Source organism: Rhinolophus sinicus, linkage group LG14, assembly GCF_036562045.2.
Source record: "Rhinolophus sinicus isolate RSC01 linkage group LG14, ASM3656204v1, whole genome shotgun sequence".
Lineage (NCBI taxonomy): Eukaryota > Metazoa > Chordata > Mammalia > Chiroptera > Rhinolophidae > Rhinolophus > Rhinolophus sinicus.
Window position 1 is genome coordinate 42,089,576 of NC_133763.1, and position 27,100 is coordinate 42,116,675.

The 27,100-nt window shown below is 53.9% G+C and overlaps 1 protein-coding gene across 3 annotated transcripts; it reads left to right on the forward strand.

The window, feature by feature from the left end:
* The first annotated feature begins 5,181 nt into the window (after positions 1 to 5,181).
* On the forward strand, positions 5,182 to 23,936 carry CSF1 (colony stimulating factor 1). 3 transcript variants are annotated; one of them, XM_019730482.2, is made up of 9 exons: positions 5,182 to 5,393; positions 8,542 to 8,664; positions 9,933 to 9,995; positions 11,549 to 11,713; positions 14,853 to 15,000; positions 16,181 to 17,193; positions 17,776 to 17,828; positions 18,180 to 18,238; positions 21,841 to 23,936. In XM_019730482.2, the coding sequence occupies exons 1-8, from the start codon at positions 5,355 to 5,357 to the stop codon at positions 18,223 to 18,225; spliced, it is 1,650 nt and encodes a 549-aa protein (XP_019586041.2). In that variant the 5' UTR covers positions 5,182 to 5,354; the 3' UTR covers positions 18,226 to 18,238; positions 21,841 to 23,936. The 3 variants fall into 3 exon arrangements, with proteins under 3 accessions (XP_019586041.2, XP_019586044.2, XP_019586043.2); XM_019730485.2 differs by having other exon boundaries at positions 17,072 to 17,193; positions 21,841 to 23,063; XM_019730484.2 differs by lacking the exon at positions 21,841 to 23,936 and adding an exon at positions 19,095 to 19,979.
* The last annotated feature ends 3,164 nt before the right edge of the window (positions 23,937 to 27,100 follow it).

Genomic DNA, 27,100 nt, shown 5'->3' on the forward strand with positions numbered 1-27,100 from the left:
CACAGAAAGGTGAAGTAACTTAGCCAAGGTCACAGAGCCAGCAGGAGGCAGAGCTGGGATTTCAACCCAAGCTGACCCTCTTCCTCAACACATGCCATTGCTCTGACTCTTCCCACTCCCTGGGGAGAAGTGCCCAGCACTGGCCAATGGAAAGGAGATTTGCCACCTGTCTGGATGGCTTTGGGCTGGGCTGGGACACTGGCCTGGTGCTCAGGGCAGCCACAGAGATGAGAGCCCGCAGGCCGGAGTGGGCATCCCTCCTGCCTCTCCTTTCCTCACATAGGACAACCCTGGAAAGGCTTCCCCTGCCCATTCATGCCCAGCCTGGCACTCCTGTGAGGAAGCTTCCTTTTGGACTTCCCAGTTGGCACTGGGCAAACCAACATAGAGAACCCAGGCCAGGAATCACCTTAGATCACATCAGGTATTTGGGACCTGAGCTCTTCCAACCCCCTTGCTTTTCTCTGCTCCAGGTTCTGGCCCCTTTCAGGGACTTCCAGCACCCATGCCACTCTGGCCCTTGGGGCACTTCGGACATTTTCCCATCATTACACTCACTGCCTAATGCTGGACTGTCCCTGACATGTCTGTCTCCCTGGCAGTCTGTGAACAGCGAGGGCATGTAATTCAACTCGCCAGGATGAGCACAGAGCCCAGCACACAGTGGGGACTCACAAATGCTTATTGCATGAATGACGGCTACACATGGCCTGGGTTCTCACTTCCTGTTTCCAGGTAACTCTGAAGTCATGCAGGGCCAAAGATAGGAAGTGGGCCCTGCTTAGACACCAGCAGACATCTCATCCTCTTTGTGAGTCTCTTTTTCCGATGAGGGTTAGAACAAACTTTCATTTGAGAAGTGTCCTCAACTGGGCAGTTGTGACTCTTGGGGGTGGGGAAGGCACTCGGGAAGCCAAAATTCACTCTAGATAAATCACTCCTTCATTTTTAGATTGACAGGTCAGCTCTGAGGTGTCCATGAGAGCCCACCGAGAGAGCCTGTCCTGCGCTGGTGCAGGAGACGTACCCCACCTGGCAGTGGCAGTAAGCTCAGGGCTGAAGACAGAACTGAGCTGCTGGCACAGACAGCCACCCAGCAATGCCTGCCTTCCAGGGGAAAGGCTCCTGGCGGCATGGCCCCGAAGCCAGTACAGGTGTTTCTGCAGCTATTAGGACAAGGGGGACAGCTGGCTCTCCTCCAGCCAGGGGGAGGCGTGGTCTCAACATTAATCGCTGGTTTCCTAAAGTACTGAGTGTTGGCTCTTGGTAGTTTACCAAACACGAGGTCTTTACAGCGGCCCTGTGAAACCAGCTGGATGGGAGCTACCATTCCTATTCAATTAATGAGAAAGCCAGTTCAAGCCCCCTCCGTTATGGCTGCTTTACATGTCCTTTCATGCTGTACCTTCTCCCCCCCTTAAAAAGGGAGAAGGCATGACTAAAAGGCCGAAGTGGACAGGATGGGGATGGGTGAGTCAGGGGTCTCTGCACACCCTGGCTCTCTCTGCAGCACCTTGCCGGGAGCGCTGGGACAGGAAAGCAGTGTGCCCTCTGCAGCCCCGGTCTTCCAAGGCCACTGCTATCCACCCCAGTCCACTTCCCAAAGAGCCATGGGCCATTTTTGTGTGTGTGTGAGAGAGAGAGGGAATGGGAAAAGAAAATAAAAGAAAAGGAAAGGAAAAGAAAGAAAAGAAACCCTTTGTGATAGAATTCAACTCCCTCAAAAAGATCCTGAGGGGAAATTGCCTGTCAAATAATTTCAAGGAAATGACATTTCGACAACCAGCAAATGAGGCTTTCCTCCCACTTCCTGCCATCCATCTCCATTTCTCTTTTTAATCTCCCTCCTCCCACACTTGGTTCATTCTGGCAAGCAGGGTCCCTCTGCTACTCCCTTCTGCCCTCCTCCGGGGTCAGCTGAGCGCTGCCTTCTTGATGATGCTACATTAGGAAATCATTGAAACCCCAAATCTCAGATTGTTCCAAATTCCTCAATGCGTCCCTTAGGACCCAGCTCCGGACATGACTCCACCAGTAGTCAGAGGCGAGAACAGCAGCTAATCCGACCAAGGCGAGCACACAGGAGGGACGTAGAGTTGGTTCATTCCAGGCCTCTCTCCTGAGACCCTCACCTTAGAGGGTGCCAATTCATGTGTGACTCTGGAAGGGGTGGCGGGGAGGGCTACACCTGTCTGGATCTCCATTCACTCATCTGAAGCAATATGGGGTGGAAAAGCGTTGAGTTCTGTGGTTCTGACACTCCTTGCCCACAGAACACGCAGGCTTGCACTGGTGTGAACAGCTAAGGAGCCACAAGCAGATGTCGCCATCCTGCTGGCTTGGCCCTGAGATCCAGCCAGGACCTGCCTGCCCACGGTCTCTCAGCCAACCAGCCAGCCAGCCAGGGGCAGGAGTCAGGGGCAGGGGCACTGCAGGAGAAAGCACAGGAGATGCCCCGGGGAGCCCCGGCAGGCACTCCACAAGCTCTTCCAGTCTCAATTTCCCCCTGACTGGTGGTAAAACTTGTCTGAGGTCAAGCAGATTCACACACAGCCTTGCCTTTTAATGTAACAGAGATGAGACAGGTGCACGTCCCACTGTGGAGGCACGGTTTTCCAGGGCCCTGTCATTCTTCTGCAGCTCCAGCGTCCCATAGCCTATTATTCCAAAGTTTTCTTTCATAACTAAGTACTTACTTGCCCTGGGGACCCCCATATGTCATCCATTTGACTTTTCCACCACTCCTTGAGGAAAGGGCTTATTTCCATTGTACAAATGAGGAAAGATGGATTCAGAGAAGGAAGGGCTTTGTCTAAAGTTGCAAGGCAAACGAGTAGCAGAGCGGGGACTAAAATCTGGCATTGGAATTTCCAAATCCACTGCACCATGTTGCGTCACTGTTTAAGACCCACGTGAGTAGAGAGATAATTAATAATAATAATAATAATAATAATAATAATAGCACTTACTACCTTTAGGTCCTGTGCTAAACACTTCACCCTATTCATTACTGAACATTTTAATGACAAAGATAAATTAATGTCTCCATTTTGTAGATGAAGAAGACACTGAAACTGAGAGAGGTTTGTCCAGTCACACAGCAGATAAGGCAGAGCTGCCAAGGTCAGATAGCTTGTAAGTGGTGGGGTCAGGGTTCAAACCTGGGTATGTAAAGAATTTCAGCTGAGGAGGGTTTAAGACCCAAGCCTTGTGCTGACAGGAATGATGGATGCCTTCCAGGGGCAGAGGTGTCTGTCCCTCCGTTAGCCTGGGGCAGGGTTGGTTTGATAAAGGAGGAAGCAGGTAAGATTTGACTCCCTTCCAACAAGTCAAGAGTTTTATCTCGTCATATGACTGTACTTCCTATAAACTTTTATCAGTCCTAAGACCTGTGCTGTTAACAAGTTATCTTAAATCGTTATTGTACAGGGACCACTTGACAAACATGCCTGCAGGCTGTAAACTCTCAACTTCCTTCCTCTAAGCTGGGCTCTGTCTCGTCTTCCTTCCTCAAGGCTCTGAGCCCCTATCCCTGCCTCACAGCCCTTAGCTCTGACTGCTCCCAAGCCCATGAAAGTAGGGACCACGTCAGCATGTCCATTATCCCACCCCCAGGACCAGTGCTGTGCCTGCCACTTAATAGTCACATGGTGCACATTTGTCAAATGAATTAATGATTCTCGAATGCACTCATTCTACTCAATCACTATTAGCTGGGTACCTACTATGTGCTAGGGACTATTGACTTGGAGGTAAGACCAACCTGGGGGAAGTCCCAGTCCAGGGTGGGGGCAGAATATAGCTACTAGTACGACCTTACATATTTTTTAGAATAATGTGGAGGATGAATGAATGGCAAACAACTTATCAGAGCCAGCAAAGAGGAAGGAGCCAAGTCCAGTGGAAACACAGGAAAAGGCCTCATTGAGCTGCTGGGGGCTTGAAGAAGGCTCTGCTGGTGGAGGATGTGGTGTGATTTCCACCTTGAAGGATGTGGAGTTTGCCTTAAGCACAGGTGGGGCCAGGGGCATTCCAAGCAGAGGGACCAGTACTGAGCAAGGGCATTTGAGTATAAAATGACTGCTTGGGGCTGGAACGCGTGACAAGAGATGCCTCTTCCAGGCTAGGCCCCATATCATGTATTTCCCAGGAGGTGGGCATAGGTGGTCTCACAATGGGATTGAAACATTGAATCATAAAAACGTGAAACTAATATTTAAAAAAAAGAAAAGAAAAGAAACATTGAATCATAACGAAGAAAGAAAAAGCTCCTGAAGTTGGCATTATAATTAATAGGTTCATCTTATTAGGCCTCCGTTAGAGTCATTTTATGTAGAGACAAAACGTGATTAATCTTCTCAGTAAATGCATTTCCAAAAGCTCCAAGGGAAATCTAGAGGCCAGGTGCTAATCGCCCCATGTTTTAGCAATCAGCAGGGAGCATGGGTACCAGCCAGCATTTACATCACCCGCAGGTCAAGTGCCCAGAGTGCCTCTTGGCACACAGCAGAGCCTCCCAGCCCCCTATCCCAGGACACAATCCTTCCCCTCCTGGTCAGGTAGCTAGCCTCCCTGCCTGGACCATGTCCCAAGAATCGGAGACAAGACCCCAGGAGGGCTGCTTGAGTGCTCCTAGGAAAGAGGGGACTGCCTGCAAACCCGCTGACTCAGGCTGCACCAGGTGCGGCTTCGTGCACAGCCGGGGAGACTCCAGTCTTCAATGTTTGTCCCTGTTCTCAGCCCATTTCCTGGTCAGATATGGGAATTTTCAGGCCTAAAGGGAAAGTCCCTTGAGAGGAATGTTAGAAAGAGGGAGAAAGCACCGGATCCGCCTGGAAAGCACGGAAGGAAAGGAAAGGAAAGGCTCGGTTCCGCAGCGCGCTCGCCGAGGGGCGCGAGGCGGTGGAGCCCGCGTTCCTTGGCCGAAGGCTTTGGAGTTGAGCACAGAAGAAAAGGCCACTGGAAGACTGGCGGGGAAGCCCGGCCCAAGGGTGGGGGCGGGGAGGCGGCTCAGTGGGCCTCTCGAGTGTGTCTGTGTCTGTCAGTGCGCGCGCGCGCGCGCGCGCGTGTGTGTGTGTGTGTGCGCGTGTGTGTGTGTCTGGCGCCTGTCCAAGGTGATTTCCCATAAACCACATGCCCCCAAACTCCGCTTTAAAAGGCTGTGCCGAGGAGCTGGCCGGTGGAGCCGGCTGGGGAAAGTGAAAGTCAGCCTGGTGCGCTCCACGCCGCCGCCGGCTCTCCGCACTCCCAGGACAGCGGTGCGGCCCTCGGCGGGGCGCGGACTCGGCGGCGGCCAGCGAGCCAGAGAGTGAGCAAGGGCGGCCGACGCGCCGGGCCGGGACCCAGCTGCCCGTATGACCGCGCGGGGCGCCGCCGGGCGCTGCCCTCCCACGGTAAGCTGTGGCCACGGCGCGGGGTGGGCTTGGACGCGAGCTCGGCGGCCGGCGCAGCCCCTTGAACCTAACAGCATCGGCACGCAGGCTGCGGGGGCTCTCCAGCAGCGGCCGCGGGCTCCGGTTGCCAGCCCATCTTTGCGTGCGTTCGGACTGCCCGCGCGGCGGGGTTGCACTGGGGCTGACACCGGAGGCGGCCCTGCAGCTGCTCCTGGGGCTGCGGCGCTTCCCTGGGAAAGGAAGGCTACTCACCCCATTGCACGGAGGGGTACACTGAGCCACTCGCTGGCGAGAGAGAGGGGTTTGCAGCCACGGGCAGGGGCTCCATGTCCTAGGGGGCCCCTGCTTCTCTCCCTTCTGACGGGCTACCGTTGAGGGACAGGCGGAGTGGCTGTGTGCTGAGTGTAGCACCTTCCCCAGTGGGTACCTTCCTCATCCGCCATGCACATGCTTCCAGACTCTGCTGGGGAGTGGGCGCTTCTGGATGGAGAAAGTTCAGGGTCATCCACTTATGGAATGCCAGGGCTTGTGCCCAGGAACTGCTGGCAGAAGGAAAGAGCTGGGCAAGCCTCTACATGTTACAGCTCATAATCAGGAACGGTTGGGGACTTGGGTGGCTGGATCAATTCTGTTTTGGGGGGACTAGACTCCAGAGTTGCCTGGGGCTAGCGCTGAATCTTTTTCTTGCAAACTCGGGTGCAGTCCGTTGGAGAGATCCTGGGCTTGGTGATGGTAGAGGAAGGTAGAAGGAGGGTTTGGTGCTGGGGAGCTGTGGACAGGGGCTGGGGCCGCTCAGGACGGCTCCGGCAAAGTCCTGCCCCCACCGAGGGCAGCGGCTGCTGCAGCTCCTAGAAAGTACATGGCTGCACCGTTCATGAACAGTAAGTGGTCTCCCGATGGGTTTGCTTCTGTGGAACCCTGGAGGAGAATGGCAGGAGAAATAGGGGGGGAGTGAAGCAGAAAAATGTTTGGAGGGGCAGGGAAGAAGTTGCAGGTTGGGGGAGAGGGAGAGCGGAGCCACAGCGGAGGAAGAGCCCAAATGGGAGAGAGGAGACAGAGCTGAGAGAGGAAGCCCTCGAGGGCAAGGTGAGAAGCAGCAGGGACAAAGTAAGGAGCTGGAGGTGAGACCATGTGGAAAGTAAAAAAGAAACAGAAAAGGGGGGTAGTTTTCGACAGGGCAGCCCAAGGACCCATCGTGCCAAGGTCTCTCCAGGGACCTTATTGATGGGGAAGATGGAACAGAATGGGGACAGGAGATGATGGACAGCTAGGCTGAGACGTCCCAGCATCTCTCTGAGCCTGCAACAGAGTCTCCTTCCTGGCTGCCCCAGATGCCAAGACTGGTGTGAGTAGGAAGAAGAAAGAAGCGGGAGAAGAGACAGCCCAGCCAGATACAAGCTAGAATGTTAACACTTTGGTGCCAGTCCAGATCCCCCTCTGAGACAAAATTGGGACCCAGGTGCAGGGGTGGCCCCCTTTGGCACCCTTAAAGTCGGTGTCCCTCATGGAGGCTGCACTCATCCCACATGAAAGCCTGAAATAGCTCCAAAACCAGACTGCCCTTGGGGTTAAGCATTGTCCTCCCTTTGCTGTCCCGAAGCATCACTGTCTTGAAGTGCTGTGGCAAGGATGTCTTCCTGAGCATCCCCTCCCTGTGGCCCTTTCCTCCATACCAGTCACACCGGGCGCAGAGCCTCAGTGGCAGCCAGCCTGGAGCAGACATACCTTCTGCATGTTCCTGTTTCCTCTAGTGGGCCCTGAACCAGAGGTTCCTGAGGACCTGGGCAGTCATTTCCACCCGGGGCTACCTCCTCAACTGCCCAACACAGCCCAAAGGTGCCCCCTTCTACACTCTCCCTTCCCTAGGTCAGGCCAGGACCCTCACCCATGCCAGTGCTGAATGGCATTGGGCCATCCTGTGCCTCTTCCCTCCCGGCCTCACCCTCCCTCTCTCTGCCATCAACGTCTCCGCATCTTTCAAGGTCTCACTGAGGTCCCTCCTCTCTGCAGCCTCGCTGGTAGCCCGGCCAGGGTCTCTCCTCCCTGGGACGAGCTGGCAAACATTTGGGCTTTTATTTATATATAAATCAGCAGGTTGTTGTGGGCTGTGTCACAGCCTCCCTGTGTTTTTCCAATGTGCTATTTATTTGCAGTATTTGTCCCATCATCTGGATTACCAAGGCAGAGCCTAGAGCCCAGGAAGGTGCCAGCCCTCACCCCACCCTGACAGCATGTCCCTGGATCTGGGGGCATCAGCTGCCAGGAGGCAACCTCCAGCTGGGGAAAGAAAGCCCAAGGGTTTTTCTCTACCTCTGTCTGGAGAAGGGGAGACTTAGGGCCAGGGAGACGGCTAAGGGGTGAGGAGGAGGAAGAGAGGAAGGAAGGGGCATGACAGGGTGTCAGGAGCCAGTCCTGTCACTCAGGGGGAGCAGCTACTGGGCCAGGTGGGTGCTGAAAGAGGGGAGAGATCTCAGGAATGTCCTTGCCATGTAAAGAGTTAGCTGACTGGATGCCTGATGGGGCCTCTGACAGGCAGGGGCCCGCCGGGCATGGCCGAGAGCTGGTACTGCTGCCTGCCTCTGGTCAATTGGTTGGGCTCCTTTTGATATACACACACTCAGGGCTCCAAAGGTCTCTGGCATGGGATAGGTTCCCAGTAAAACTGAGTTTGGGCCCTTGGTTTTCCCAGTAGCAGAGCCAGACCAGTGTGGAATCAGGTGGGAGGAAGGGCCAGGAAATGTCTCCGGCTCAAAGTCTGGAAGCCGGTACATGAACATGGATTTGAGCACAGTGTTTGATGTTGTCAGAACAGAATAATGGGTAGACATGTGTGCTGCAGTCAAGGCGTTTCCTGTGGAATTGGAATTTAGACTGGTAGTGTACCTCCCAGATCTTCACTACAAGTTCAGTGTATAGTAAGGTTTGGCTTGGGTTAATCTGGGAAAGCTTCTTGGAGGAGATGACATTTGGGTTGTTATCGAGAGAGAGCAAGGTTGTGTCATAGCTGTTAGGCAGTCCTGAGAAAGCTGGATTTGGGGAACACTGCATCCTGGGGTGAGGAAAAGAGCCTGTAGCCTTGTAGGTATGAGGGCATGGGGTTTCTGGGGAGAGTGAGAGACGGGGAGAAATGACACCCTCTCTATCACAGACATGGCTGGGCGCCCGGCTGCTGCTGGTCTGTCTCCTGGTGAGCAGGAGTATTACCGAGAAGGACTTGAAGAATTGTAGCTATATGATTGGGGATGGACACCTGCGGCTCCTGCAGCAGCTGGTGAGTGTGTGGCCATACCTACCCTTCTCCCTGCTAGGGAACTGAGGCAGAAGCCAGGGAGCAGGGTCAGAGAGGGGTGGCAGGTAGAGAAACAAGGCTGTGCAGGACATGGCTCGTGGCCCCCACCCAGCTCCCATGATGCTCCCCTCATTGACCTTCTCAAAGTCAGGGCCTCTGACCCATTCCCCTCCAACCCTGAAGCCCTGGCTGGCTCCCCTGCAGGCAGGAGACAGAGTGGGCTTCTAGCTGGTTGTCTGGGTGAATGATTGCCTGGAATGTTAATCGTGGACCATGTAAAGGCTTGTTAGGCCTGCCGTCTGTCCCCCAGTAGGATGCTTCCTCTAAGGAGCCAGCCCAGGCTGCCTGTTGTGTCCAGATGTTGCCTCTAGCTCCCGGACTCCCAGATGTACTGCCAGCCTGTCACCCAGGGCCTCAGCCAGATTTGGAGGGGAGGCTCCTGCCTAACTCGCTGCCCTCCGCCCTCACGTCCCTGGTTCTTGCCTGAGCCCTGGAGCTGAGATGGCCTGCTCACCCAGGGCAGTGAAGGAGCCTGTGCTTCATGCTAATTGGGCCAGCAGAATCGTCAACAATTCCAAACATGGCTCAGCCAAGCAGAATCAGGTTGCTGTCATGGCTGCTGTCCTGCTCAGAAGAGAATTTACCATCTCTCTGGCCAGCCAGGCAGGGTGGGGCACTATTGGCGAAGGCCAGCTCCAGGGCCCTGCGCTTGGGGCTGGGCCTCCTGCCTCTCTTACCCCTACACTTCTCCTGCATGAAGCTGCCGCAGCAACTCAAAGTAGACCTAGAGCCACAGTACTCTCTGAGGCTTAGAATCACAGAACCACTACTCTGGGGGCCGAGGAGGGCTTTCAGGGCATCTGGCCCTAGCCCCTACAGATCCTGAATCCCCAGAACTCATCTAGCCTCTGCTTGAATTCCTTCCATGACAGGGAGCTCACTACCTCCCACAGGAGATTTTGTCCCATATCCTTTATTAAATAGTTCTTCCCTATAACTAGCTGGCACCTGTCAGATTTCATGGAGTGGGAGATAGAAGGAAGAGACTTCTTATTCTTCTACAGCCCTCCGCTGGGCACATGGGAGGCACAGGTCTTCCCCTAGCGTTGGCCCTGTCTTTCCAGGTGTGGTTGGTGGGAAGGTGGATAAGGATCAAACCCTCGTCCACCCAGGAACTCTAGTCCCCATTGTTAGGCAAGTTCAGTCAAGCTGCAGACACCCTTCTACCACTGGCCGGCTCTCTCTTACAGATTGACAGTCAGATGGAGACCTCGTGTTCAATTGACTTTGAGTTTGTAGACCAGGAACAGTTGGTGAGTTATGGCTGTTTACAAGGCGCAGTGGTATGCACTTCCCAGGGTGGGTATACGTGGTAGTGTGAAGGCCGGAGAAATCCTAAAGCTGGGCAGGGTGAGGGTATGGGGATCCCTGTGGGTTCCAGGGTCCAGGGCTAGGCAGAGTGAGGGGCTCAATTCCCGTGCTGCTCCCCTTTCCTGGTCCCTAGCGCATGTCAGGTCTTACTATGTGCCAGGCACTTCACTAATTTAATCCTGATGAACTACTGTGTGGTACACTCATCTTGTTTATCGTCCCCAGAGAGGTTAAGGGAGCACAGCGGTAAAGGCCTGATGTGAACCCGGGCAGGTTGGCTCTAGAGCCTAAGGCAAAACAATATGTCTTCTGGGTCACATGCTTTGCTTAAGTATGTCACCTACATCCAGCAGGCAGGCCAGCAGCCAGGGGGTCAGTCTAGCCCCTTACTTCCTCTTCCTGCCCCACCCTCAACCAGACACCAAGTTCTACTGGTTTGGCCTCCCAGCAGCTCTGGGTCCTGCCCCAGCCCCACTCCATTATTTGCTTGGACAATTTAAAGAACATCCGAAATGTGCTCCCTGCTGCCAATGCACCCCTCAACCCACCACTAAAGAGACCTCTTGGAACCCTAACCTGTTACTTTCACTTCCTTTATCAAACCTGTTAGGCAGCCCCCCTCACTCCCGGAGAAAGCTCAGGTTGTTTAGCCTGGGGTTTACAAGCTCCTGTCTCCATGCACAGCCCCAGCTACTCGCCCATTTCCTGCTCCTTCCTGCTCCCAGGCCTTTGCACAAGCTCTTCCTGATACCTGTAATGCCTTTCCAAGTGTCCCCACCCTGTCTCTTGTTTTGTTTGTTCATCTTTGTGTTTCATACAAAATTGCCATGATGCCCAGAGGTTGCTCCCATCTCTGAGTTTCTCCACATCTGACCCATACACAGTTCCATTGGAACTGGAGACCCTGCTTTCAGTCCAAAGAATAATCTCTGTATTTCATTCATTCGCTCACTCATGCCTTAACAAGCATTTACTGGGAACCTACTGGACCACGTGCCGGGAATACAGAGCTAAAGCAGAGCCTCTCTTGAGGCAACCACCGTCGTCTTCAGGGAGGCAAAACACTGAGGTTATTCTTTGGACCATGAGGTGTACCTCTACGGCCTGAAGGATTAGAAGGAACCATATAGTAAAGGACTTTCTTTGTGAGAGAGAGAGAGAGAGAGAGAGAAGTTCTCCAGAACCCACCCTCCCTATGCACTCCCATTCTGACTAAAGTCTCATCCCCCAGCCACCCGAAGTTCTCTCTAATCAGAACCCACATGTCCTTCCCTCTACCCCATTCCCCAGCAGTACCAGGTCCCAAAGAGAGAGAAGGAAAGGCCAGCTGAGGGCAGCATCCTCCTTACTACTAGAGTGGTGTGGGCCCTCCCCTGGGGGAGGGGGTGGCCGGCCTGCAGCGCTCCATCTGCCTGGGATGGGGGCCATCTGGCCATAAGCCTGGACTCCCAGGCCACATTGGCCAGACCATCAACTCCAGGTTCTCCTTTTTCAGAAAGACCCGGTTTGTTACCTTAAGAAGGCATTTTTCCTGGTGAAAGACATAATGGAGGACACCATGCGTTTCAAAGACAACACCTCTAATGCCAAGGCCCTGGCAACGCTCCAGGAACTCTCTGTGATGCTTCAGGACTGCTTCCCCAGGGAAGAGCAGGACAAGGTAGGGAGTCCGGAGCTGGAAGCACTGGGGAAAGGCACAGGGTGGCTCTGGGGGCCCCCTCCCTGCCCACATGTGCAGAGTGCACTCACTTCCCTCACTCCACGTCACTGTTTGCTTACTCACTCTTTCCTTTCTTCTTCCCACAAACCTTTGCTAAGGACTTAGCATTCAGGAGACACAGTGCTACCGTGTTTCCCAGAAAATAAGGCCGAGTCTTATATTAATTTTTGCTCCAAAAGACGCATTAGGGCGTGTTTTCAGGGGATGTCTTATTGTTTCATGTACAACAATTGACATTTATTCAAATACAGTCATGTCATCTTCTTCTGGAACATCGTCATAATGTACTAAATGCACCCGTCTGGCTGACAATCTTAACTGGGGCTTATTTGCAGGGTAGTTCTTATTTTGGGGGAAACATGGCCTTCACAATGTCTTCATGAACAAGAGCTACAGAGTTCCAACCCTCATGGAGCTTATAGTGAAGTGAGGTTGGCAGCCATTAAACAAACAGGGGCACAAATAAGAGGAATTACAAACCCTGAGGACTATTTCATTCATTCAACAAATGGTTAATGAGTGCCTACTGTACAGCAGGTACTGTTCTAGACACTGGGAAACAAACACTGACAAAAATCCCCACATTCATGGAGCTTACATTTGGGGGTGGTGAGACAGTTAATAGAACATGTAAGTAGAATACGTGGTTTGTCGGATGGCAATAGCTGCATTGCAGAAGAGAAAACCAGGGGAGGGAAGGCCTGGAGGAGGTGAGGCAGTGAGCCATGAAGAAGAGCTACACAGGGCTCTGAGAGGGAGAAACGGGATTCCAAAAGGGGGTGGGGAGGGAGAGACAGGGAAGGCTTCTGAGTCAGAAACTCATGTGAGGTCCATAGGTGGGTTAAGTGAGGAAACAACAAGCCTGGTCAGAACATTCCAGAACAGAGAATGCTATGCACAAAGCCCTAAGGTAAGCAGGAACGTGTACATTCAGGAACCCAAAGGATGGGCAGAAAGGGAGAGAGGAGAAGAGATGGGAGCCAGATCACCTGGGGTCCAAAATGTGGGATTTTGTCTAAAGTGCGGGTGCAGCCGTGGTGACCAGGCAAGTGAGCTAATCTAACTTAATGCTTGAGACCTCCTCTCTGGTTGCTGTGCGGAGAATGGCAAGTAGGGAGCAGGTAGGAAGGCTGGGAGGCCAGCAGGAGGCGCAAGTCCCAGCCAGAGACTAGATTTGGCAACGTGGAGGTCACTGCTGGAAGCAGGTGCAGATCTGGGTGAACAGAGAGGAAATGGAGGCAACACTGTAGAGTAGTTTGGCTCCAAAAGGGTGCAGAAAAGGAGAGATTGCCGGGGGAAGTGTGAGATTGAGAGAGGAAGGCTTTTTTTCATAAGAGAGGTATTAAAGCTGTTGTTTTCCAATGTTAAGGTTCACCAGAATCACTTGGGGAACTTATTTAAAATACAGATTTCAGTGTGCACACCTAGAGAGTCTGATTCACTGGGTCTGTGGGTGGGCCCAGGAATGTGTATTTTAACAAGCCACCCACCCTGTGGGCACTGGTTATTACTGAGGGGACCGACTCCAGGAGGGAGGGAGCCATTGAAGCTAGAGGAGCTAGTCTCCTGAGGAAATGGCTGTGGAGGGATGAAGAGCTCCTGAGGAGAGAGGGCACAGCCTCTGTGGAGACAGGTGGGCATCTGGGACCTTCTGTCTGATGGTTCCTGGTTTCCCCGTGAAGAAAAGCGAGACAGCCAGCTTATCTCTTTCTTACAACAGCCCTGCAGGAAGCTAGCACAAATTGTTTTGACTTTGCCGATGAGGAAATGAGCCCAAACTGGATAGTTCACTTGGCCAGTGTTACCTAACTGGTGAGTGATGGAACCAGGCCCAGGCCTTCTCATCCCTACGTTCATTCATCATTTATCTGGTAAACATTTATTAAGGGCCTGCTGTGCACAGACCATGGGCTACAGAGATGCCTTCAAGGACTTCACAGCCTTGCAAAGCCCCTAGTTCTTCCCCGGGTGGCTCAGTTTAAGGGAACGTTTGGTATTTGGAAGTTATCAGCAAGTAGGCCATAGATGAAGCCATGGGCATGCATGGCACTGTCTGGTGTGAAAGGAAAGGTGGGCCCACGACTGAGCCCCGAGGAATGCCAGCATTTAGAAGTCAGGTGGAGATAGAGAGCCTGCTAAGGAGACTGAGAAGGAGCCACTTAAGAGTGGGAGGAGTACCAGGGGTGTGTGAAGTTTCTCAGAGCTCCAGTGCGTGTGGGGAGCCTGGGTGCCAGAGCAGAAGTGAGAAAAGTAGCTCAACAGACAGGGCTGGGGTAGCCTCCGCCCTCCTTCTAAGACACACCAACACCAGAGAGGGGCCCACAGGCCCATGGCCTGCTCCAGGCCATTCGCTACACCATGGCGCCACCCACCCACCTCCCCAACAACTTCTCAAATGTTTTCTCTTTGCTCTGTGGATCAGGTTAGCAGATCTTGACCTGGCCAACAAGGCCCTGCAGGCCCTTGCACTTGCTGACCTCTCTCAGTTGCATCTCTCTCCGCTCTCCTCCTGTATGGCAGTACTGTAGCCACTCTAGCTTTCTTTCAGTCTGTCAACAGTTCAGGCTCTTTCCTACCTCAGGACCTTTGCACAGTCTATTCCCATTGCCAACCCTGTCTCCTTTCCTGGTTAACCCTTGATCACCTTTCAGTTGGTTCCTTGGGGATCTTTGCCCTGAGCTCTTATTTAGGATCATTCAGTATTTCTTCACAGGGCTCACTGCACTTGTGACAATGGATTTAGTGCCCATGCCCTGCTGGACTCAATGTCCAACTCGGCCAGGGACCACGTCTCTCATTCATTGCATGATTCCCAGGTAATTACCACATGCTTGGAATATATATATTTATATATATATATATATGCATGTATATATATATAATATATATATGGATCCATGAATAAGTGACATACCTCACGGCCTCAGACTGATTCTGCTGCAAACCAGGGCAGAGAGGAGGGAGAAAATGAAAGAGAAAAAGAAGACAGATGTGAGAAAGGCCAAGGGAATTTGACAAAGAATCTAGAGAACGGGGCCAATGCTCGCCCTCACGAAGGGGGGCCCTGCTCTCATTCCAGGCCTGTGTTCGAACTTTCCATGAGACGCCCCTCTGGTTGCTGGAGAAGATCAAGAATGTTTTTAACGAAACAAAGACTCTCCTTAAAAAGGACCAGAACATTTTCAACAAGAATTGCAGCACCAGCTTTGCTGAATGCGTCGGACAAGGTAAGAATGGAGGGGGCCAGAAAGTGTGGGCTGGGGGAAGGTGTGTGGAACAGAGCAGGGACTGGGAGGTGACATGGGGCTGGAGGGACTCCCGGGAGGCAGCCTGGCTGCTACTCGTGCCTCTGTGTGTGTAGATGTGCTTGTTTCGTGTACATATGTGGCTTCATGTACCTCTGGGTGGTCCCAGGCACATGTCTGTTCCGACATGTGTGTGCATGCACACCTACATATGTCTGCATGTCAAGACATCAAGAAGGATCATGCTTGTGGCTGTGAGATTAGGGAATGGAAAAGGGGGCCCCTCTGGAGAGCCCTGTAGGCACCGAGGCTTTCCCCACCAGCTCTACAGTCTGGCTGAATGTGTGTGGGGGGTTCCATGGAGAGAGCCGAAGCTCCATCTGGGAGTCAGGGCCCTTGCTCCAGGAGCTCTGCTGCGAACCACCAGGATACCCTGGCTGCAGAAGTCCTCAGGATGCTTTGAGTGTCCCCTCAAGGGACAGGCTGGATTTGAAGTCTGAGCATCATTCAAAGTCTCCCAGTGCACACATGTATACTCTGCGTGTCTTCGTCTCTGCGTCCTGTGCCACGTGTGCCGTCCTACATACAACCTTGCTGCCCGAGGCAGAGGCTGAGGCCCTACCACCTGCCAGTGGCTAAGTCCAATGTCTTTGCTTCAATGTCAAGGCCTCAAGCCTTGGCCACATTCCAGCCCCAGCCTGTTTCTTCCTGTGGCTGTGGCTGTGTGGTCCCTTGCTGTGCATGAAACCACCTTGCTGCTTCCAGCCAACATATTGTCTTTGGGCTTTGAGGGTGTCTTGTGTTAGTCCTGGAGGCCACTGCTCAACCTCCTGGGCAGCAGCGCAGCAGCCCTGGCTTGGCATCTGGCCAGCTGGAGCTGCAGGAAGGGCTGTTCTCTTGTCCTCGCTGACCGTAACCCTCCGCCTGTGCCTCTAAACCCCACTCTCTGTTCTCTGCAGTTTGCACCTTCCCTGCTTATAGCCAGCGTCATGAGCATCGCCTCCAGTCCTGTCCTCTCCTCAGTCCCAGGGCTGAGTTAGGGGATGAGGGGCCCCCCAGACCCATATCCCCCTCTCAACCCGCTCTGGGAAAGCTGTTCTGGAGGCTGGTGACTCTATCTCTTCCCCGTCTTTCTCTCTCCCTCTTTCTATGGTTCTTTCAGATGTGGTGACCAAGCCTGATTGCAACTGCCTGTACCCCAAAGCCACCCCTAGCAGTGACCTGGCCTCTGTCTCCCCTCAGCAGCCCCTTGCCCCCTCCATAGCTCCTATGGCTGGCTTGACCTGGGCTGACTCTGAGGGGACAGAGGACAGCTCCTTCTTGTCCAGTGAGCAGCACCTTCGCACAGTGGACCTGGGCAGTGCCAAGCAGCGACCACCCAGGAGTACCTGCCAGAGCTTTGAGTCACCAGAGACCCCAGGCATCGAGGGCAGCCCCACCGGAGACTCACCTCAGCCCCGCTCCTCTGTCGGTGCCCCCATCTCTGGGATGGAGGACGTTCTTAACTCTGTGTTGGGCACTAACTGGGCCCTGGAAGAGGCCTCCGGAGAGGCTAGTGAGGGTTCTGTACCCCAAGGGGCAGAGCTTTCCTCCTCCAGGCCAGGAGAAGGTAGAATCCAGGCAGAGATCACCAGACCAAGCAACCGTTTCTCAGCAACTTCTCCACTCTTCCGATTGGCAAAGGGTCTGCAGCCAGCATACGTAACTGGCACCGCCCTGCCCAAGGTGGGTCCTGTGAGATCCACTGGCCAGGCCTGGAGTCACACCCCTGAGAAGACAGACCGTCCGCCTGCCCCGCCCAGAGACCAGCAAGAGCCAGCCCCTGCCAGCGCCTCATCACTGCGCCCTCACGGCCTCAACGGTCCCTCCACCCTCTCTACTCAGCCAAGGCTTCCCAGCAGCCACTCCTGGGGCAATGTGCTGCCTCTTGGGGCGCTGGAGGGCAAGAGGAGCACCAGGGACCGGAGGAGCATCACAGAGCTGGAAGGAGGAGCAAGTGAGGGGGCGGCTAGGCCCCCGGCCAATTTTAACTCCATTCCTTTGACTGACGCAGGCCATGAGCTGCCCGCGCCCCAGCCCCAGACCCCGGAGCGTGTCTCCCGCCTGTTGGTACCTGGAGTCATCCTGGCCCTGCTGGCCGCTGGTGGCCTACTGTTCTACAGGTGCAGGCGGCGGGTAAGGAAAGCCTGAGGGACAGGAGGGCATCTCCTGGGGACAGTGGCACGGTCGGTCGGTCGGGTGGAGGAGCAGGTCCAGCTGGTGGGAGGTCCGCGTGGGTTCAGCCTGGTTCTTCAGACCCTGAGACAGGAGTCTGAGCACAGAGGAGGGGGTGTTGAAATGGAGGGATTTTTTTTTAAGAATGGGGAGGGTTCAAGCTATAAAGTCAAGGGGAAGGGACGGAGCAACAGGGAGTGGGAGAGAATATTCTTAGGCCAACAGCAGGCTGAGAACCCAGATGGGAGGAAAGCAATGCTGTGTGAGTGCCAGGGAAAGGTGTTCTCTGGGGGCTCTGCAGAGCCTGGGCCCAAGCACCCTAGGGTAGGAGGCAGCCTGTGCAGGTGGGGGAGATAGGGCATCGCCAGCAGAGAGGCTTCAGGGAGCTCCCCTGGCCCTCGGGCTGATCCCCACTTCTGGGTACCTGGGGGAGACTTTGGCAACTGTCTCATTGACTCCCTGGGCGGCCCTGCCTGGGGATGGGGCTATGGTCCCCCCAGCCTACCCTAGCTCCTCAGTGAGCCTGCTCTTTTCTGTCCCCAGAGCCACCAAGCACCTCAGACAGTAGATTCTCCCATGGAGCGACCAGAGGGCAGGTGAGAGTTGTGGGTTTTTTTGGGGGGCGGAGGGGCGGGTGCTCTGTAGAAACTAGTGGCCTGGCTTGTCTTGGCGTCTATTTCCTCTTGATTTGGGGGAGATTTTCTCCCACTTGCTCTGAGAAAATACAGCTCAGAACAGGAGGAGGGGTGGAGAGGAGGAAGAGTGTCTCTTCTTTCCTAGATATCTGGGATATTTCCTGATTTCTTCTTAGGGTTAGGCATTTCCGGGTCTTCTAAATCTGAGAGGGCTGGAGCACATGTGCAGGGGGTTGGGAGGCAAACTTGGGGGGATCCCTCACTACTCAGTTGCTACTGAAGTCTTATGCCAGCCCTGTGTTCTGCCCACAGCCCCCTGACCCAGAATGAAGACAGACAGGTGGAACTGCCAGTGTAGAGGGAATTCTAAGGTAAGACTCTGCTTTGGATCTCTCTCCATCCCTTAAAACTAGCTACATCCTTTTTCAGTCACCCTAACTTGTTGGTGATACCACCAGCTCCCCTGAGGCCCACAGACTTGACTCGCGCCCCTCTTTCCTACTCCCTTTCCCATCCATCACCAGGGCTGGCCAACCTTCTCCTTTCCGGGTCCTCAGCTCTCCCCACAGCACCTCCATTCCCTCCGTCCCATCTGAGGCCAGGCACTATTACCTCTGCATTGGTTATTCCTTCTGCCTTGGGCTTCTAGTCTTGCTGGCATCTTCCAACCCAAAACAACCAACATCTTCTTGTGTAAGGTCTTTACCCTCCTGGGGTATTTCAGTAGCTGTGCATCGCCAACACACTGTTCTCAGCTTGGCTCCCAAGCTCCTTCAGGAGCTGCCCCTAACGTGCATCTCTTGCCAGCTTCCTCTCTGCTTGCACCTTGATTTGACCCTTCTCCCCAGACAAGATCATTTCTGCTTCCCTGCTTTTAGATTCATGGAGCCATAGAATCTTAGAGTCTTGGAAGGGCTCTCAGAGGTCAGTTGGCCTAGCGTCCCACTCCAAAGGGGCCTCCCCTCTCTGCATCCCTGACAAGGAGTCACCCAGCTTCAAGTTACACACTCTCAGACTCAGGCAAGCTCCCTGCCATCTCCCAAAAGCACTGTGAGGACCTTCTTCCTCATGAGAAGCATAACTGGCTCCCCCTATGACCATCTTCCTATTCTCACAAGAGCCCCCCCCCCCAATATCTAAAATCAGTTATCCATGTCCCCTTTAAGAATTCTCTAAGCTAAGTGTGGCCGAGTCCCTCAAACATTCCTTATATGATATGGTTTTCAGACCCCTCACCATCCTGGTCGCCCTCCTTTGGACACACTCGTTTCTCAATGTCCCTCTGAAAATGTGGCGCCCAGCCCTCGACACAGTGCTCCAGACGTTGTCTGACCAGCTCAGAGTACAGTGGGACTGTTACCTTCCTTGATCTGGACAGTGTTCTGCTATTTACACAGATTAAGATTGCATTAGTTTTTCTGTTTTTTGTTTTTCAAACAACTGCATCGTATTGTTGTCATATGTTGAGCTTGTGGTCTATTAAAACCCCTAGTTCCATTTCCCGTAAACCTCTGTCAAGCCCAGCTGTCTATCCTGTACTTGGACAACTTAACTGTTTCAACCAAAGTGCAGTTTATAGTCACCCCTGTGAAAACCACGCGGTTGGTGTCTGCCCGTCACCTGAGCCTGTGGAAATTGTTTTCTGTCCTCATTCTGGCTTCCTCGCCCTCCCACGTGCATCTCCTGCACACTGATTGATGCCGTCTGTGGTCCTTGCCCGTGTTGTTGATAAGGACGTGAGCCTCGCCTGCCGGTGGCTCCAGGCGGCCCCGCCCTCCCTCCCTTCCTTCCCCTGTATCCACAGTTAGTGGCAGGAAGTTTTCCTCCACTACCTTCTGGTTGCTCCTTTAGTTCATCCCCCTCTGCTCTTTTGTATTTGTTAAATACCATTTCGATTTGCACTTATTTGGATATTGTTTTTATACATTTGAACATTCTTATTTTATGTGCGTGTGTACATTTGGCACCCCTAAAAAGGCTGTAAGCCCCTTGAGGGCAGGGACTGTGTCTTCCACCTTTTTTGGCATTTCTTTTTCTGTCCTGGGTTCCAATACAAAGATGGCTTCTTTGCACTTGCCAAGAACTCAATAAATGTTGACTGACTGGCTTCAAGGCTGACTGACCAGTTGACTTGGCCAGTTGTCTCTAACTGACCAGCTTTCTGGCTGACCAGTTAACCAGTTAACTAATGGACTGGGACTGACTGGCTGATGAGCATGTCGGGTGACTGACTGACCAGTTGACTGGCCGGTAACTGCCTAACTGGTTAGTCGTTGATTGGGGAGATTATTGACTAACTAACTAGCAGGCTGATTGCCTGACTGGCTGGTTGGCTGACTGGCAGACTAGCTGGGCTGACCCATTCTAGTTTCCACTTACCCCCGTGCCAAATGCCAGCAAGTGCCTTAGGGCCTTCCCACATGTAGAGTGACATGTCTGGGCCACTCCGAGAAGATAGGAGATCTGACAAATGCTCAAAGTCAGAGGAGCCTATTTAGACAAGAGCAAAAGTAACACGTCTGTAATCCTGGGGTCGCCCTTGTTTGTCGGTACGGTAAGTGGATCAGCAGGAACACCGGCGGGACTGTGAGGATGGCCCAGACCCCCGTGGGACTCGTAAGCAGAAGATGGACTAAGACTCAATGCTGTACCACCCTCGGACTGCCCCCTGGTCGGCCTCTGTGCCATCTCTTCTACGCTCCCACTCTCTTCTCCCTGCATGCCTGCTCTCACGTCTTCCTCCCCTCAAGGTTTCACTGACAGACGGAACCCAAGGCAGGGGCCACATCCAGACCCCTCCTTGGATCAGTAGGTCTAGCCTCAGGGCTTCTCCAGATCATGTGCTCAGAGTCTCAGGGAGATTCAGGGCCCGCCCCCAGACTGACTGCTGCTCTGATGAGAAAGATGAGAGAGGGACCCTCAGAAAGAAAACGCAGACACCAGCCCTTCCACTCCAGGGAACCAGGAGATAGGGCAGTGGGCTGAAGCTTGCCCACTTGGTCCTTCTTCCCTCTTTGCCCCAGCAGGGCCTGTGGCCAGCTGTACCCAGCATGGCTCACATCCAGCTTATGGCTCCCCCTTCCTTCTCCCTTCAGAGCATGGGAATGGGCTTGGAGCCAGAGGCTGTGGTCCCATCTTTCCTCTTTACCCATCAATGGCTTTGCCAGGAGGGCCTATGGACAGTCAGGGAGAGGAGGTCCACACAAGGTCCAAAGTCAGATGGTTGGATGGAGTCCAGGGGATTTCTGGTCTGGGAACAAAGCGTTCTGAGGATGCCGGGCAAGGGGACAAGGACGGGGGAGGGGTGGGGAGTGAGCGGGGCCCTGACTCCCATGGATGATGCAGGAAGGCCCCTCCAGAAGGAGGCTTGTTTAGGAGTGAGTATGCCAAGCGGCAGGGAGGGAGTTTCCTTGTCCCAGAATTGCCTCTAGTTCTTCCTCTTCAGTTACCACTGTTCTGCTCCTCTGAATATTGTGTGTGATGACCCTCTGTGATGAACGGTGTGGAGGTGGGAATGAGAAACTCCTCGTCTTTGCTACAGTTGACAGGATTCACCCTTGGTTCATTGGACCAAGGCCTGCGAGACGCTCTTGTCTGAGGAAGGGTCCAGCCACACTCCAGTGCCCCCTTCCCTACCTGTCACACCCCACTGCTTGAGCAACGGCCTCTGCCCCCGGCCTTGCTCAGACCTCCACCAGGCCCCGTTACCTCCCTCTGTGGTCTCTAGTTCTCCAGAAGGAGGTAGGAGGTGAGGACAGTCTGGCCAGTGGCTTGGACTACTGCCAGAGAAAGCTGCCTGGTCCCTTGCGGTGTCTGGGGTGGCTGGGAAGAGGAGGGAACGGATGGGAGGAAGTCCTCCCTGTAGCACCCCAAACAGCCCACAGGAACGCTAATGCTAATCCCACCCATGTCCTCAGTGACCCCTCCCTCCACTCCCACTTGGCTGACCTTCCTTTCTTTCTCTCCTCTACAGCTGGGCGCACAGGACAGTCTCTCCGTGGAGATACTATGGGGGCATCCGCCTCCCTCCTCCCCAGCCATTCTCCTAGGAATATGGCCTGCCCACCATGAGAGCTCCTGCCTCCCAGGACTAGACCAGAGCAGCCAGGCTGGGGTGCCTCCATCCTAGACCCTCAGACTCTGCACTAAGGGGGCCGGAGGATGCCCCCCACGCTGCTGATATTTATCGTGGGCCCTGGAGGCTCCCGTCCACTTGAGGGAGGCTGGCAAGCCCGGCTGAGGACCCTCTGCCCCTCAGGGGCTGTGTTCTTCTCCCACTCCCCTCCATCCGACACCTGGGCCAGGGACCCAGAGGCCCGTGGATGTGGGAGAACAGTGTGGGCACTGAGGAATGGAAGAGCCCTTGTGCCCAGAGGACCCACTGGTAGGGTGCCAAGGGATCCCTGCGCCAACAAGCAAGGACTTGTGTCTAGAGAGAAGGATGACATTTGCAGGGTGGGACAGCGTCGGCTGAATTCCCAGAAAGGTGTGCAGCCCGAAAGACGGGAAGAGAAGGCCTGCAGGTCTCCATTGACAGCCCGAAACGGGTCTACGCCCTCCACTTGCCTACGTGTCCTCTGCTGGTTGCCAGGTGGACAGGGGAGGCCAGCCCTGCCCTCAGGAGCTGCCTGGCTGAGCTGGTGATGCCAAGGTGAAGACCAAGTCTGGCCTCTGCCCTGCTGTCCCTCCAGCCCTTCCAGAGCTTCTCCCGGATGCCGCGCAGAGGCTCCCCTCATGAAGGAAGCCATTGCACTGTGAATACTGAATCTGCCTGCTGTACGGCCTGCCGTCCGTCCCTGTGAGCGAGCATCTGTCCGTCCTCCCGCCCCTCCAACCTCTCCCCCAGCTTCCTGCACTGAGTGCCTGAGCCGGCCTCGCCTGTCGACTGAGGGAGCCCCTGAGCCCTGACCTTCTGCTGACCCAGCCTATGCTTCCCCAGGGTGGATCAGAGTGGGAGAACTGCTTGGGCCTCCAGCCAGAGCTGGTCTTTAGGCTGTATTGTTGGCCCAGGTTTCTGCATTTTGCACTTTGACGTTCCCAACAGGGAAGTGACTAGCGGGAGGAACAAAGGGAGGGGAAGCAGAGGCAGACACAGGGAGAAATGGCAGGATGAGCTGACTGAAAATGGGTCTTTGGAATTATGGGGATGGCCCTGAGGTTGGGGGAGGCATCTTTACCCCCCAGCCCTGTCTCTTGCCCTGTAGTGAACCCCTGCCCCAACCACAGCTGCAAGGCGGCTGCCAGCAGGCACCTGGGGCTGAACGGGTTGTCCCTCTTAGAAGCCCTCCAGCTCTCACAGCCGCCTACCCAATACCACCATCTCTCTGACCAGGCAAGCCAGGGTGGAAGAGGGATCGGGAGGGTCCAGGCATCTGCTTTCAAGTCTGCCTTAAGGACCTTAGCTGCCATGGCTAAGGCTCTAGTGCTGAGCAGCTGGTGACAGGGCTCTCAAGTGCCCTTGGTCCCTTTGTGCTGCTGTGTCTCTCCTCTCCTACTACCCTGGGCTCTCCATTGGGAGACCCCACCCTACCTGGCTATTGGGCTGGGGCCCTTGACCTTCCCTTCCTGCCCTAGAAAGCGAGGGTCTGCAGGCCCCACCTCCCTGCCTGCTGCTAACAGCTGAGGGAAGGACAACTGAGGCCTTTCCCCAAAGGGCTTCTTCTTCTAGTCACAGACTCTATATTTGATACTAGAAAATATGTATTTAAAAATGGAAGGAAAAAAACACACAGAAAAAAAGTCATTCTTCCTCTACCCCCACCCCTCAAACATATAGTATTTTAAAAGTCAAGAAAGCAAAGAGCTTCTGCAATGGGTTGGATTTACTTTCTTGACACAGGAGCGGGAGGGGCCCAGAGCCACCTCTGGATGTCTCCCCCGGCCACCTGCACAGGAACCCCCATCTTTTTCTCTGAGAAAGCTGAGAGGGAACATTGGCTCACACACTGTGAGATTTTGTTTTTATACTTGGAAGTGGTGAATTATTTTATATAAAGTCATTTAAATATCTATTTAAAAAATAGGAAGCTGCTTATATATTTAATAATAAAAGAAGTGCATAAGCTGCCACGTGTGACTCATGAGAAAAGTTGCTTTTGGCGTGTGGGTGGCAAAAATGGGAGTGGGCTCATGCAGTGCTGGATGAGCCCCAGATCAGAAAGAAAGCTTTTACCAAGATACCTGGGAAAAGAAGGTTCTCTGCAAGCTCCAGCCTTCTTACCAAAGTCTCCTGTATTAGTGCTGTCCCAAACACCCTCATTTGCATATCTGTTTAATAGAAAAACGGACAGAAACCAGCCAAACCTCAGGCCTGGCCACCAGCCCCTGTTCCAGCCCAGCCTAGCCCAGCCTGGGAAAATGGCTGGTTGGGCTCTGTCCAAGGGCCCAGGGGCCTCCAAGGACCAGGTTTCTTGACCACTGACCCCTGCTGTCCAGGGGAGGAGCTGGCCAGGCCCTGGCAGGGCTCTGAGGTGAATGGGCATTGTCTCTGGGCTGGGAACTGGGTGATGCTGGCAGGAGGGGGAGAGCCAGCAGGCTGTGTGAGGGGACTTAGGGCCTGATCTTCCTACTTGGAGAGGAGACCAAGGATGCAGCCCTCCAAGGACAGAGGGGTGTTGGGGAGGCCAGAGTGATGGGAGCCCAAACACTCCGGAGGCAAAGCTGTAACAGCAGGGGCCTCCCCACCCCTGAGAATGTGGTAGACAAAGATTTGGATCACTGGTTCTTCCTGGCTCACCTGAGAATCACTTGAGTTGTTTTAAAAAACACGGATACCCAAGCCCCACCCTAGATTAACAAAATCAGAATCAGGGGTGAGGCTCAGACACCAGGCATCAGAAATGTTTAAAGACATCTCACGTGATTCAGCTGTGACCAGGGTGAGAAGCATGGAGAGCTGCATTGTCTGATATGGTGACTATGTAAGTTCATTAACGTGAAATAAAAGTAAATACGCAGTTCCTCAGTTGCACTAGCCACATTTGGGTTCAGTAGCCACATGTGGCTACCACGTTAGGTAGCCCAGAAACAACATTTGCATCACATGGAAATCCTATTGGACAGTGCTGCCCAAAAGGCACGTCCCCGAACTCAGGGCACCGAGGTTATACGGCGGCAAGGACGATCACCAAGCAAACTCAGCCAGGATGGGAGTTCCAAGGTGTCTCAGGCATCGCTCTGTCTGCCCTTAACCCCCACTACCACCCTGTTCCTCTCTGGGCCCTTAACCCCCATTACCACTTGGCCCCTCATTTTCCCTTAAGCAAGTTCTTCCCTTTTTATCAAAAGGCCTTTATCCCTTAAGTGAGCTCTTCCCTCAGAAAAGATTTTTGAAGATGCTTGCATCTTTTTTCCTTCAAGCCTCAACTTAAAAGTCACCTCCTCTAAGAAGCCCTGAGCCACACCCCTTGGGCGTCCAGGGCTTAGCTCCTTCCTCCCACGGCTCCCACACAGCCTATTTGTCTGTCTCACCTGGCTGTGAACTGTGCCAGGAACTGTGCTGCTTTCCTCCTTGCACCCCAGTGCCTACGAGTAAGTGGAACACAATAAGGACTCAATAACTATGTGTCAAAAGATTAATACAGTACTGAATGCATGAATGTACTCATGCAAATTCTGCCCTGATTTAATGGGAGGGCTTTGCCAGGGCCTACGGGTATTAGCCAATGGAATGTGTGTTGAATAACTACAATTCATTAGCCAAGCAGAGAAGGTATTTTCAGCAGAAGGGTCTCTCCAGCTTCTGGTAGAGATAGGGCTAGGTTAGAACTCTGACTCATCACTGCGTTGTGCATGGAATGTATATTTCAAGGCCTTTAAGCGAGAATTGGCAAAAATAAAAGTAAAAATAACTGAACCCTGTCCTGACCTGCCTTCCTAGAAGCCCTGGGAGGTATCCAGAACGAAAGGCCAGAGAATCTCAGCAAACCTCTCCGGGGCTTCACGTGCCGCAGGGGCTGCTTGAGAAGTGTCAAATATATATAGTACAATAGTGATTTGGGATTCAGAGCAGGAGGGCTTAGGTAGTCGGCTTGGATCTCTTACTGCTTAGCCATGTGAACTTGGGCAAGTAACCGGTCAGGTTTGGCATCCATAGAACATATTTAAGAACACAAGCCAGGTACACCTGGTCTGAGGCTTAAAGGAAGGGAAGCACCTGTACACTCTAGAGGACTGCCTCCAAATCAAGTGTGTCCTGCTGCTGCCGGTGCTGACGGGCCCCGTGGTGTCCAGGCCAAGCACAGCCGTTCTGGGGCAGGCACTGGGGAGCGAGGATGCTGGCGGTTCTCAGTGGAAGGTGGCAGCGCTGGGCGTTTCCTACCAGGGTGAGGATTCAGAGACCTGGTAGCTCGAGGATTTCTGGCTGGAGGGCAGGGGGCAAGTAGGAGACTGGAGAGGGAAGTGGCCGTGGGATACAGTGGGTGCCTGTTAGCAGGCAGGGTCAGGAACTCTGGCTACGAATATGCAAGCAGAAGGGCCCAGCCAAACCCCAAACCAAACCCCTGAGCCCTGGCCAGAGACAGGAAAGTGAATCAGAGGCAACCAGGAAGAAGGCTGAGGTTAACCTCGTGCAGACTGCGGACCATGGTAAGAAAGGGGTTGATGGGGGCCTGGGGCTGGGGTGGGTGTCTGAGGACCCCTTGAACAAGGTACTAAAGTCATTAGAGTGTGGGCAGTGGCCAGGCAGCTCTGAGGCCCAGGTCAGCTGCTGGGCAGCCCTGGGGAAAGAGCCCATGTTTCCCCACTCCGGTGAAGTCCTCCTCTGCCAGTGCAGCACTTTTGTCCCCTGGTTTTCTGCGCCAATTTCCGATAAGGGGGCACGATGGGGCTCTGCTGCCCTGGATGCTGGGACTGCTGAGTGAGCACAGCGGACCACGCCAGCCTGGAAAGCCCCATGGCAAAGTGCCCAAACCAGAAAGGCTCGCTCCCGAGGCCCTGCAGGGCCTGTGGCTGCTGTGGCCCCATCCCTGGTCTAGGACCACAGGAAAGCCCACACCGACAGGCTGTGGCCAACAGCCACCTGGGGCTGAGTAGGTTGTCTCTATTAGGAATCCAGAAAAGAGCCTGTATACCCAATATGAAATTCGTGTTCATCTATACTGCTTGTTACAACTTAAGATGCTAATGGTAATCCCCAGGGCAACCATTCAACCATAAAAAAATATAAAAGAAACAACAAGGGAATTAAAATAGTATACCTGAGTATTTTTCTATGAAAGCCTCACTCTCTTACT

What these genes read in the sequence shown, in the direction of transcription:
- CSF1 (XM_019730482.2), top strand. Translation starts at nt 5,355, where the DNA reads ATGACCGCGCGGGGCGCCGCCGGGCGCTGCCCTCCCACG. An exon ending in TTGTAGACCAGGAACAGTTG is followed by an intron (nt 9,996 to 11,548) that starts GTGAGTTATGGC and finishes CTCCTTTTTCAG; the next exon opens with AAAGACCCGGTTTGTTACCT. An exon ending in ATGGAGCGACCAGAGGGCAG is followed by an intron (nt 17,829 to 18,179) that starts GTGAGAGTTGTG and finishes TTCTGCCCACAG; the next exon opens with CCCCCTGACCCAGAATGAAG.